This window comes from Corapipo altera, unplaced genomic scaffold (assembly GCF_003945725.1).
Source record: "Corapipo altera isolate COAL_440 unplaced genomic scaffold, ASM394572v1 96, whole genome shotgun sequence".
In the NCBI taxonomy this organism is placed as follows: domain Eukaryota; kingdom Metazoa; phylum Chordata; class Aves; order Passeriformes; family Pipridae; genus Corapipo; species Corapipo altera.
Window position 1 is genome coordinate 228715 of NW_020884962.1, and position 13228 is coordinate 241942.

General features: G+C 50.9%; 1 protein-coding gene across 1 annotated transcript in view; it reads right to left on the reverse strand.

Moving 5' to 3' along the window:
- Nucleotides 1–2786: 2786 nt before the first annotated feature.
- The window catches only part of PIAS4 (protein inhibitor of activated STAT 4), a 20895-nt gene continuing 10453 nt past the window's right edge, over nucleotides 2787–13228 (reverse strand). The window contains exons 3-11 of the mRNA XM_027664322.1: nucleotides 12226–12310; nucleotides 10620–10661; nucleotides 9952–10042; nucleotides 9534–9662; nucleotides 9343–9448; nucleotides 6920–6993; nucleotides 6211–6371; nucleotides 3719–3849; nucleotides 2787–3179 (exon numbers count right to left, since the gene is read on the reverse strand). Coding sequence (XP_027520123.1) covers nucleotides 2974–3179; nucleotides 3719–3849; nucleotides 6211–6371; nucleotides 6920–6993; nucleotides 9343–9448; nucleotides 9534–9662; nucleotides 9952–10042; nucleotides 10620–10661; nucleotides 12226–12310 — 1025 coding nt within the window. The 3' untranslated portion in view covers nucleotides 2787–2973. The remainder of the gene's footprint in view (nucleotides 3180–3718; nucleotides 3850–6210; nucleotides 6372–6919; nucleotides 6994–9342; nucleotides 9449–9533; nucleotides 9663–9951; nucleotides 10043–10619; nucleotides 10662–12225; nucleotides 12311–13228) is intronic.

The window sequence follows — 13228 nt, forward strand, 5'->3', positions numbered from 1 at the left end:
GGATGGTGGGTTTGGGGGGTCCAGAGTGGATGGAGGAAGGATAGAGGGTTTGGGGTGTCCAGGGCAAGGAATGAAGGAAGGATGGAGGGTCTGGGGTGCCCAGGGCAAGGGATGAAGGAAGGATGGAGGGTCTGGGGTGCCCAGGGCAAGGGATGAAGGAAGGATGGAGGGTTTGAGGTGCTCAAGGCAAGAGATGGAGGATTTGGGGTGCCCAGGGCAAGGAATGAAGGAAAGACAGAGGGTTTGGGGTGACCAGGGGGGAAGGATGAAGGAAGGACAGAGGGTTTGGAGTGCCCAGGGCAAGGGATGAAGGAAGGATGGAAGGTTTGGGGTGCCCAGGGGGAAGGATGAAAGGTGCACAGAGGGTTTGGGGTGACCAGGGCAAGGGACAAAGGAAGGATGGAGGGTTTGAGGTGCCCAGGGGGGAAGAATGAAGGAAGGATGGAGGGTTTGGGGTGCCCAAGGCAAGGGATGAAGGAAGCACAGAGGGTTTGGGGTGCACAGGGCAAGAGATGGAGGATTTGGGGTGCCTAGGGGGAAGGCTGAAGGGGGGTTGGAGGGTTTGGGGTCCCCAGGGGGGAAGGATGAAGGAAGGATGAAGCACAGAGGGTTTGGGGTGCCCAAGGGGCAAGGGTTGAAGGAAGGATGGAGGGTTTGGGGTCTGGCAGTGCCCAGCAACACCAAACCCCCCCCTGCCCAGTGCTCAGGGGTCTCAGCTCAGCCTTGGGCCAACCCTTGGGCACGGGGGCATCGCCCCGTGGGCACAGCCCAGGGCCCTTCCCTGCCCATCCCGGTGTCCAGGTGGGAAAAGCCGGCGAGGCCCAGAGCGAAGCGGAGCCGGGAGGAGTCGGCGACAAAGGTCACGACAGAAACTCTCTGAGACAAAAGTCAAAAGGGTGACGGGTCACAAACTCAAAAGCAACAACGTTTTGCCGTCACGAGCACGGGAGCAGCTTTGGCTCTGGCACCAAAGTGGGGGACAGAGGAGTGGAAAGCCCGGAGCCCTCGGCCCTGCCCTCCCCCCGCCCGGCCGGGCCCGGGGCTCGAAGAAACCTGAATTGGAGTTACCGAGGTAGTTGGCTAAAAACTGAGATTCCCCCCCTGGCATTTTCTGGAAGGGCCCCCCCTGCCCTGCTCCTGCTCAGTGCCACGTGTGCCCGGGGGTGGGGGTGGCCTGCAGGTCATGGGCACCATCCCTGGGGGTGTGACAGTCCTGCAGGTCACTGTCACCATCCTCAGGTGTCCCCAGGGGTGGGGGTGGCCTGTAGGTCACTGCCATCATCCCTGGGGGTGTGACTGTCCTGCAGGTCACTGTCACCATCCCCAAGTTTAGGGGTGGCCTGCAGGTCACTGTCCCCACCCCTGGGTATGTGATTGGCCTGCAGGTCACAGCCACTGTCCCCAGGGGGTGTGACAGTCCTGCAGGTCACTGTCACCATCCCCAAGTCTGGGGGTGGCCTGCAGGTCATGGTCACCATCCCTGGGGGTGTGACAGCCCTGCAGGTCACTGTCACCACCCCTGGGTATGTGACTGGCCTTCAGGTCACCCCACTGTCCCCAGGGGGTGTGACAGTCCTGCAGATCATGGTCACCATCCCCAGGTGTGCCCAGGGGTGGGGGTGGCCTGCAGGTCATGGGCACCACCCCTGGGTATGTGACTGGCACCACCCCTGGGTGACAGTGACCTGTAGGACTGTCACACCCCCTGGGGACAGTGGCTGTGACCTGCAGGCCACTGTCACCATCCCCCGGTGTGCCCACGGGTGGGGGTGGCCTGCAGGTCACTGCCATCATCCCTGGGGGTGTGACTGTCCTGCAGGTCACTGTTACCACCCCTGGGTATGTGACTGTCCTGCAGGTCACCTTACTGTCCCCAGGGGGTGTGACTGTCCTGCAGGTCACTGTCACCATCCCCAAGTCTGGGGGTGGCCTGCAGGTCACTGTCCCCACCCCTGGGTATGTGACTGCCCTGCAGGTCACCTCACTGTCCCCAGGGGTGTGGGGGTGCCCTGCAGGTCACTCCACTGTCCTTGGGGGTGTGGGGGTGCCCTGCAGGTCCCTGCCCCCACCCCCGGGGGTGTGACTGCCCTCCAGAACCAACCTCAACGAAAAGGGAATGCGCAGCCCTTGTCAGTCTTCAAAAACACCAAGTTATTGCACTTCAAAAATACAACAGATTTGTGGTTCCAGCCCCTCCCTCCCCTCCCCTCCCTCCCGACATCCCCCCCCCCATGGCTTCTGCTCAACTAAAACGAGTCACTACGCACAAATCTCTACGTTTCCCTTGGGATTAGGATCAAGATTCCAACCGTGTCTCTTTGCATGAGGTGCAGAGCTGCTGGAGCTCCTCTCTAAGAACAGTGCGCTTCCAACCCCGCCAGCTCAGCCCTGGCACCCCATGCCCCCTCCCTTTTCCCCACCCCTACAAACCCTCCCCTCTATCCTTGCTGGGTTATACAACCCCCTCCCCCCCTCACACACAAACCCTGCCCTCCCCCTCCCTCCCCCACCCCCAGCAAAACCTTTAGATTAATTAAGGAATGGTTATTTAACAAGAGGATCAAACTGCCCACGGCTTTGGAGATGCAGGGCTGGGTGTCCTGGAGGTGTGCAGGTGAACTCCCTTGATCCTGGCATCCAGGGGAGGGAGGATCCTGCCTGGCTTAAGACACTTTCCTTCCTTCAGGCTCCAGTTCAGGGTCAGGCTCTGAGTGGGGTCGTTTTCCAACCAAGAAGCAGCTCAAAATGGTTTGTTTGTGGTTGTTTGTTTTTTTTTTTCTTTTTCGCGTTTTGTGGTTTTTTTTTTTTCTTTTTTTTTTTTCTCTCTCTCGTTTTAATGAATAATTCGGAATAGGAAAGTCAGAGGAGATGAGGGAGGGAGGGAGATGAGGTGGGAGAGGACGTTCTCCCCCTTTCCTCCAGTTTAATAAGCACCAGAGTATTCAAGTGTGTCCGTCGGGACGCGGAGCCACGTCAGCAGGCAGAGACTAAACCCTTCTCGTAAGAGCAGCGTCGTTTGGGTTGGGGTCCCTCGTCATCATCATCCTCTTCCTCGTCCTCCTCCTCCTCTTCCTCGGAGGATGAGCTGTCCAGTGTTAAATCCACAACATCTGCAGGGGCTTTGCCGTTCTCGCCGTTGCCGGCGGGGGGGGGAAGGAGCCCGTTCACATCCGAGGAGCCTGGAGAGGGTTGGGGGAGAGAGGAGGGAGTGAAACCCAGGGCAGGGGATGTTCCAACACTTCTGGATGGTCAGACTGGAGGAGGGAAGGATCCAGGGAAACCTGAGAGCACCTTCCAGGGCCTAAAGGGGCTCCAGGAGAGCTGGAGAGGGATGTGGGACAAGGGATGAAGGGACAGGACACAGGGAATGGCTTCCCACTGCCAGAGGGCAGGTGGGATATTGGGAAGGAATTATCCCACTGCCAGAGGGCAGGTGGGATATTGGGAAGGAATTATCCCACTGCCAGAGGGCAGGTGGGATATTGGGAAGGAATTCCTCCCTGGGAAGGTGGGGAGGCACTGAAATGGATTTCCCAGAGAAGCTGTGGCTGCTCCATCCCTGGAAGTGTCCAAGGCCAGGTTGGAGCACCCTGGGATAGTGGGAGGTGTCCCCGCCCACGGAACAGGATGAGCTTCAAAGTCCCTTCCAAGCCAAATCATTCCAGAATCCTGTGATTTCCTACAGGGATTTCAAGCCTTTATCCCCATGGGGACTCACCTAGAACTAAGATTGGGCACTGGGGGCTGCAGCTCCTCTCCTTCTCAGCTCGGATGGGACACCAGGAGCCGTCCACCAGGTACTCGATCTCATCCGCGTCTTCACATTCCGTCAGGATCTTGGACAGGAGCCTGCAGGGGAGACAGGAGGAGCTGTCACACCCCAGGCAACCAGCACAGTGTCTTTAGTGACCCTGCATCCTCTGCCTTCACCAGCCCTACATTTCAAGGGAATGTGGTGTTGGCAGAAGCTGGGAGCCCTTGGGAGTCGTGGAATTTATTCCCCATAAAACCAGCGCCGGTTCTGAGGGTGAAACCATCCCAGTCCTCCCTGACTGGGAGCACCCAAACCATCAAGCACCACCTTAATTAGGTGCAATTAAAGACAGTTTTGCCTCTTCACCCAGTTTCCCAGGTACTGCTTCCAGGCAGAGCCTGTTGCCCCATCCCAGGGACATTCCCAGGGACATTCCCAGGGACATTCCCACCGTGGCATTAGCAGAAGGTGAAATATCCTGTCACACTTGGGAAATCAGCAATCCAACGAGCAGCACCTCGCTTCCTTCCTAGTTTTATTTCCCAAATCTCCACAGCTGCCACCAAAAAAACACATGGAGCCTCCCTGCAACAGGAAAAGCCTGTTCAGGATTGGAATTATACCTGGAGTGGATCCCTTGAGGTCAGGCCTTGCAGGGATCCAACTGGAATGAGGTCCTGAGCCCAGAGAAATAGGGGGGTTGCTTTATTCCCTTTGTCCCACTGTTTCCCTGGGATGTTTATTTGGAACTCCAAGGCCTCATTCCCCCTGGACTCGAGCATTTCCCTTCAAGGAGAAGGGAGAATTTGTAGCAAAAACCTCACAAGCTCAGGAGAAACTTTAGGCCCCACCAGTGAGAGAGTTTCAGCTTTGCCCAGCTCCTGCAGGAATTGTCTCCACAGACAATCCCATCATCCAGCAGAGCAACCACCAAGCTGCACTTCCCAAAAAGCTGACAAGGCCCTGAGGATCCCAGACCTGACCAACCACCTCCCTCCTCGGGAGCCTCCGGCTCTTCCCTGACTCACAGTGCCAGGTTCCCTCAGCCACTTCCAGGGAATCTGAAACAACCTTCATCCAACAGAACCAGCACCAAAACTCATCCCTGAGCAGTGCAGAGCAGGGATTAAAGGCTGCTGAGCCTTCCCCTGTGACACCCTCCTCCTCCTCCTCCTCCTCCTCTTCCTCCTCCTCACCCAGGACACGAGGGGCTTCCACAGCCCAACCCCTCCTACCTTCCCCTTGTTAGGGATCTCCAAGGAACTGGATTTTCCTGTTGGGGTTGGCCAGAGGACAAAGCAAACAGGTTATCTGTGCTGAGGCTGCTCCAGCCTCCAGACTGCCTGGAAAGCCACAGCTCCTGGATCAAACGAGGAGCCACAAACACGGCAACGCTCCGAGAACCATCGGCCCGGCCCTGGGAACAGACTCGTGTGCCAGGGGAGCTGGATGCACCCCAAAAACCACTCTAAACCCTCCCTACTTTTGAGGGCACCTGCATCAGAGGCCAATTCCACGAGCCATGAGGGTGGAGCTGGTTTTCCAGAAGGCAGGAACCATGTGTCTGGCTCCAGCAGTCCTAGGGGTGGCTCGGGGCTTGCCGGTGGTCCCAGCCACAGACGGGTTCCCAGAATTTTGGGGCGACAAAGCTGCTTCCAAACCCACCCCAAAAGTGCTGCACCAAAGGTTTGGTCCCTCTCAGCACATCCCACAGAGACCTGGGGGGCCCTAAAGACTCCAAGGAAGAGATCAACCCCCACTGGGTGTCCCCAGAGGAACCAGGATTGGGAGGTTCGGGGGAAAACTTCCAGCCTGGACAACATAACCACAGCATTTAATTCTGTCCCTCCACTGCATCTGAATCTCCTGCTTTTCCTCCCTGGAAAATACAGCAGGAGTTTCTATTGAGGGATCTTTCCCAGCCCTGTCACCAAGACACCCACAAGAGCCACGGGAATTGTACTGAACAGTCACACAGATGGAACAGACTCTTCCCAAAACTGCCTCTGTGCCTCAGTCTCGAGGGCAGGAGGTTCTGGTTGATGGAGAAGGTCCCCAGATCAAATTTGCAGCGTGTCATGAACTGCCTGTGAGCTGCTGAGCACCTCACACCGAGGAAAACAAGATGTTTCCTGTCAAAAATCATCTTCCTGGGTGTTCACAAAGGGATTTATTCCGTGCGAGGAGGCATCTTGTCAACCAAGACACCAGCCTGTGAGCGAGGCAGCAAATTCTCAATCCTCAAAATGCTTCAGTGCATTCCAAAAAAAAAAAAAACAACCAACCCAAGAATGGCAGAGAGAGATCTGGGTCTTGCTGTAACACTTCAGAGTGGATATTTGCACCAGCAGAATAAACTTGGGGGAGAGTTTTGAGGTGGAACCTCTCGAGCGAAGACGCTCAGGGCGAATGAGGAGAGGAGAGGGAGGGAGGGGCTGGGAGGGGTCCAAGCTCACCCATCGATGATGAGCTGGTCGTAGGGGGCAGGTTTGTCACACACAGGGCACATCCACGTGGGCTTCTTCTCGTTCATCTGCAGGTAGAAGACGGCGTCGAAGCACTGCAGGTGCGCGCAGGTCTCCGCCCGGCACGGCACCGACAGACGCATCTTCACCAGCTGTGGAACCAAGGGCACCACGTCAGCCAGGGAACAGCCCAGGAATCCCCTCTAGTTCCCCTCTGAAGGAAAAGGATTTGGGAGTTTGTAATGCTGGTCCAGCAGGGGATTTGGGGTTTGGGGTGAAAACGGTCTAAATAGAGGAGCGGAGCCAGGCTGGGAGAGCTGGGGGGGTTCACCTGGAGAAGGGAAGGATCCAGGGAGACCTGAGAGCACTTTCCGGGGCTTAAAGGGGCTCCAGGAGAGTTGGAGAGGGACTTGGGACAAAATATGGAGGGACAGGGCAAGGAGGATGGCTTCCCACTGCCAGAGGGCAGGGTAAGATGGGATACCAGGAAGGAATTCTCCCCTGGGAGGGTGATGAGGCCGTGAAATGGATTTCCCAGAGAAACTGTGGCTGCCCCATCCCTAGAAGTGTCCAAGGCTGCGATGGAGCAACCTGGGCTGGTGGAAGGTGTCCCTGCCCATGGCAGGGGGTGGTACTGGATGGGCTTTAAGGTCCCTTCCAACCCAAACCAGGCTGATCCCACGGGAACAGCCGGACTCACCGGACAGATGAGGGACACCCGGACACCCGTGGTGGCGATTTCACTGTCCGGGTCCAGGCGTAGCTTCTCCTTCACTGCAGGGAGAGCAGAGGGCACAACACTGAACAGCTGCAAATTCCAACCTTGGAAACAAGGTGCAGCACAGGAGGAGCAGCTCACCCACAGCCCTTGGCTGTGCACGAGTCCTTTTCCCTCCCGGGGAGGGAAGGAGTGGATGGATTCAGCTCCAGCTCATGGCAAGACTTCAGGAGCGAGGTCAGTTTAGGCTTAGCTGGTCAGAAAGCAGGGATAAAGTCAAATTGAGAGTAAACACATCCCATCATTTTCCCACCAGGTAAATGAGCCTCCTCTTAGCACTGCAGCTCTTCAGCTCCTATGCTGCCCAGGTCAGTTATTCCAGCAGAATGTTTCCCAGGAACACCAACAGAGCCAGAGGTTCCCAGCTCAGAGCAAGGCAGCCATGGAAAAACCCATCCCAGCAGCCATCCAGGATATAGTTGGGAAGGATCAGATGTTAGGAAAGGAGGGCTCCTTCCCCTGCTGCTGCATCCCCAAAAGGAAAACCCAGAGGAGCTGCAGGGCAACCAAAGAGAGCAGCAGGCAGGCGGGTCCCACACAGGCAGGTTCCACACCAAGGGTGCCAAAAAAAAAAAAAATCAACAAAATGAGCTTTGAACTGCTCCCCAAGTCCTGAGGAGGAGCTGCTGCTCCCACTGCTGCCTGCAATGGCCTTTGACACTTCCATCACCATTTTCCTTTGGAGCAAGTCCCCCATTTCTTTTGACCTTTTCAGACCATAACGAGACGTCTCCAGACAGGGAGGTTACACTCAGTCCTGCAACACCCAGCTCTAATTAGAGAGTGACTTCTCACATGTGAAATTCCCAGGAGATTACAAGATTTGGGGTTGTTTTCTTCCCATTAGGAGCCTTTTTATCCCAGCTTAATTTTTTTATGAAGTTCTTTGTCAGAGCATCAATAACTCGGGAGACACGGGAAGGAGAAATGTTGGGGGTTTTTTTCTAGGATCTCCTGATCAGGATTGAGGTGTTTTGGATGCACAGCCATGACCTCTGTTCTTAGAAAATGTTCCTGTACTAAACTCCACAGAGTTTTTTATGCAAAGGAAGGTGAGTCAGCAATGAGATGCCACCAAAGCCAAAGGGCAGCTTGAGTGACAGGGAATCACTCACAGGACAGAGCAGAGCAATGAAAGCAAAGTTCTGGACTGTCCAACAACTTCCAAGCAGCAAAACCCAAAGGGACAGGAATAAAGACAACATCCCTACTTGGTTAAAGTCACCAAATGGAACTGATCTCTGCCCTGAAGTTCCTGACTGAGGCACAGGCCTGTGGAAAAGGCAGGAGAGCTGCTTGGAGAACCTCTGCCTGCCACTCCCAGCTCCAGAGGCCATCCTGGGAGTGCTGGCTCTGAGGGAATGGCTCCCAGTGCTCAGCTGAAGCATCAGGAGAACGAGAGGATCCTCTGAAGTTTAGGAGAACCTCAGAGCTCAGCAAGAGCAGTCAGGTAAAAACTGAAAGGAAAAAATGTGGCAGCTGTTGCCAAGCAGGGGCAGGCACTGCAGTGCCCACTGCCAGCACCCCAGGGAATGGCCTGAAGTGCCAGGGGAGGGTTAGTTTGGGATCTTAGGAAAAGGTTCTCCCCCCAGAGGGTGCCTGGGTGCTGGAACAGGCTCCCCAGGGCAGTTGGCACAGCACTCAAGGGGCATTTGGATGATCCTCTGGGGCACAGGGTGTGATTCTTGGGGATGGGCCTGTGCAGGGCTGAGGGTTGGACTGGATGATCCTTGGGGGTCCCTTCTAATCCAACATATCCTGGGATTCTGTGAAGTTCCAGCCAGGACATCCCTCAGTGCTGGTGAGGCCACCCCTGGAGTGCTGTGTCCAGTTCTGGGCCCTCAGCTCAGGAAGGACATTGAGGGGCTGGAGCAGGTCCAGAGGAGAGCAACGAGGCTGGGGAAGGGACTGGAGCACAAGGGCTGTGAGGAGAGGCTGAGGGAGCTGGGGCTGTTCAGCCTGGAGAAGAGGAGGCTCAGGGGAGACCTCCTCACTCTCTGCAACTCCCTGACAGGAGGGGGGAGCAAGGGGGGGTTGGTCTCTTTTCCCAGGAACCATCAGCAAGACAAGAGGGCTCAGTCTGAAGCTGTGCCAGGGGAGGTTTAGCTTGGATATCAGGAAGAATTTCTTTGCAGAGAGGGTGCTCAGCCATTGGAATGGGCTGCCCAGGGAGGGGGTGGATTCTCTGCCCCTGGGGGTTTTTAAGATGAGACTGGATGTGGCATCAGGGCCATGGGCTGGGAACCACAGCGGGGTTGGACCAAGGGTTGGACTGGATGATCTCAGGTCTTTTCCAACCTGGCTGATTCCATGATTCCAGGATTCATGGAGCCAGAGGGACTCACCAAGTGCTTTGCAGAGCTCTGGGTGTTTGATCCCGATGGTTTTCAACCTCTGGAGCAGCTCTGCCGAGGTCATCTGTCGCACCAGGTACAGCCCCACCGAGTAGCTCTGAGGAGAGAGGGGAGGCAGAGGGTGACCAAGGCTGCTCTCCTGCCCTGCCTGTGGAATTCTGGGTGATTCCCTTGGCACCCACCTTGCCATAGTTGCCCCAGGTCACCGTGATGCGGTTGGTGGCCGCCGACAGGTACATGAGGTGCGTGAGGTTGATGGGACGACAGGGCCTTTTGGGTTCCACTCCGGGTTTGTTTGATGGGTAGTAGCCCTGAGGCAGAAGGATTAAATGTATTTATTCCCCTTTTACTCCTACACGGGGTCAGCTCCACTAAATTCCACTCAGCTCTCAAGGATGGGAGGAAAACACGGAGCTGAATGGTCAGAGCATGAAGTAGAAGAATTGAGGTTTTTAACAGAACTTCATTAACAACGAGGTTAAACCACCAGAAAATTAGCTTTAAACTGAGCAGGAGCATTTTTACAACTCTTGGCATTCATAGGAAAATGAATTCCCTTCTGAATCCTGCAAATCTTTACTGGCTCCCACAAATCCTTACCGGCACGGAGCAGTAACTGTGGTTCACCTTCACGGCGATGTTGGGAGGGTACTGATCCTCCTGAGGAGAACTGGTGTCTGTGTAGCAGATTCTGGAAAAGAAATTGCACAATTCTGAACATCTCCAGTGCCCAAAAGGCCCTGAACATCCCACATCCCAATCCCACAGCGGAGCCAATCCAGGTGTGGAAGCTGATGGGACACTTGTCCAGCACCAACTCCAGCAGGACATGCAAGAGGAGGTCAAAAAGTAGAGTTTAAGATGTTTGAGACAGTTCTTTGTGCTCTTTACAGCTCCCTGGGAATTCTCTTTGGAGCTACAAAATCCATGTGGAAAACTGGCTGCCTTGTGCTGGAATGTTCCCTCCCTCCCCCTGATGGGACACTTGTCCAGCACCAATTCCAGCAGGACATACTCCTCCAGGAGGAGGTCAAAAAGTAGAGTTTAAGATGCTTGAGACAGTTCTTTGTGCTCTTTACAGCTCCCTGGGAATTCCCTTTGGAGCTACAAAATCCAGGTGGAAAATTGGCTGCCTTTTGTTGGAATGTTCCCTCCCTCCCTCCCCCGGTGTGAAGCTGCCCCTCTGGAATCCTTCCTGCATCCAGAGGATCTTCCAATCTCTCCTGGGTTTTTAGGGTTTGGAAATCAACCCCCATGCCCAGACCTACCTTAGCACCACCTGAACTGATTTCACCCCGGGTTGCAACTCCCTGGTAAAATTAAAGAAACAGAAAGTTCAGATTAATTAAAAAAACCCAGAAAAACCAAACAAAAAACCCCAAATACCCACCCAACTCAGCTGTCAATTTTACCAGACTCAAGAGCTTCATTTCTTCTTAATTTTTTAACATTCCTTTAAAAAAATTACTCCACGGATCTTTATTTAAATTGCACAATTCCCCCTGCAAATATCAGTGGTTCTGTAATTATTATAATTTTTTTTTTTTTTGCTTAATGCACCAACCCACAGCTTTTAAAACTCTTCAGGTGAAAAGTCTCCCTTTTCCCTTCTGCTGATTTGTGTGAGAATTGATAAAAAAACTGGGTTTTAAGGTCAGGTTTACCTGCCAGTGTTCAAGATTCCCTGCGTTTTAATTATTCAGCTAAAGCTGCTCATCCAAACCATGAGTTTTATGGCACCTCTGAGGATATTGCAACCTTCAGCAGGGCCATTCCTGATGGGATCTGAAGTGGAATCAGGAAAATCATGGATATACAGAACAAAGGGATTTTATTAGGGGGCAAAAAGGGGTGTAAAACATCCCCTAATTCCTGCACAAGACTCAGGGCTTTAGGGAAAATCCCTAAATTAATCTTGATTCGCCCCTGAGAGTGTTTCACGTTCCAATTCAGGGTTTTAGGATAAATTTTGGGAATGGAAGGGATGAAACCTGGACAGACAGAGGCTGATGGGGAAGTTTTAGGTGTGGGGACATCACACCTAAAGCTGGACCCATGGGAGCATTTCAGACTCCCAGGAATATTGGAGTTGTTCCTCAGCAGGGACAGTTTTCCCCCCAAAATCTGAATATGGGGAGAAAAAAGCATCAAGAACCAGCAGTTTTTTATCTTCCCTGAAAGAAAGAATCCCATGGTCTTTTATTCCCTTCCTGTGAAGTTTTCCAACAGCTTCCCCCTTCTGTTAACCCACAATAACCAGGATATTGGAGAAATTCCGACCCTTGGACATAAATATATGTTAAATATGTTTCTCTTTAGCATGAAGAGGAATATTGGGAAGGTTTTATGCCTCATTTTGGGAGGAATTCATCTGCATCAGGGCCCAAGGGAGCAGGACAGCCAAGAGGAAAATTCCCTGCCACCTCTGAGGAGCCTCCTTTGAATCCAAAGCTGCATCTTCCCATGCCAGAGGTCAGGGAAAATCCTAATCCAAGCTGGTTTTCCTTTTTCCAAGCAGTTCCTATTCCATCCTTCCCAACTGAGGAAGCTTCTTTTCACGTGCAAAACAAAGTTTTAAAGTCTGTTTTTTTTCCCCCTTTTGAAAGGGGAAAAAAAACCTTGCAGATCTTTGATATTCCCAGCACAAGCTCGGGGTCATCCAAGGATTTATTCCCATTTTTCCTGCCCCGTGGAAAAGGGAGATTGGAGGAGCAAAAGTCAAATTTAAAGGCTTGGAGGGGTAAATTTGTGCTTTCCATGGCCTTGACCAAATCCTGGCAGAGAACAAAAGCTTCCAAGAGGAGGGAACGTTGAGGAATTCTGGGAATTCTCGGCTGTGTTTTTTTGGATTCTTGACACCCAAGGAGAAAATACCTGGAATTTCTGATCAGCTCCACTTGTCTTGGTGTTAATGCAAAAATACACGGACTTTCCTGAAGCTTCTCGTTGTTCTGTGGGACTGGGGAGGAGAAAAAAAAGCACATTGAGCATCAGCCTGAAAAGGTGATTTTTTGATGTTCTCTTGAATCCCAAGCCTTGTTTTCTCTCACAGAATTCCCAGTTTTCCTGTGTTTGGAAAATTCTGATTTATTGCTCCCCTGTTTGGTTTTAACAGGACAGGATTTGGAGTTGATTTTTCTGTTTGGGTTTTTTTTTTGGATTTTATTAGTATTATTATTTATTTATTATTATTATTTTATTAGTATGATTTACTATTTTCATAATATAACACATAATATACATTATATATATAATATATAATATATAATATAATATATAATATACAATAAATAATATATAATATATATTATATTATATATACACACTACATATATAATATATAATATATATACTAAAAATACTAAAAAACCTCCTAAATAATAAAAATATTTTTAATATATATTTTTATTATAATATATATATTATATTATATATATACACTATACATATTATATATATTATATACATAGTAAAAGTACTAAAAATAATAAAAATACATTTTTAATATATATTTTTATTATATAATATATATAATATATATACACACTATACATATTATATATAATATATATACAAAAACCCTAAAAATAATAAAAATATATTTTTATATATATTTTTATTATATAATAGATAAATTATATTATATATATACACACTATACATATTATATATATAATATATACAGTAAAAGTACTAAAAATAATAAAATATATATTTTTAATATATATTTCTATTATATAATATATGTTATATTATATAAATACACTATACATATTACATATAATACATATACAAAAATACTAAAAATAATAAAAATATATTTTTAATATATATTTTTATTATTTATAGATATATTATATTATATATACACACTATA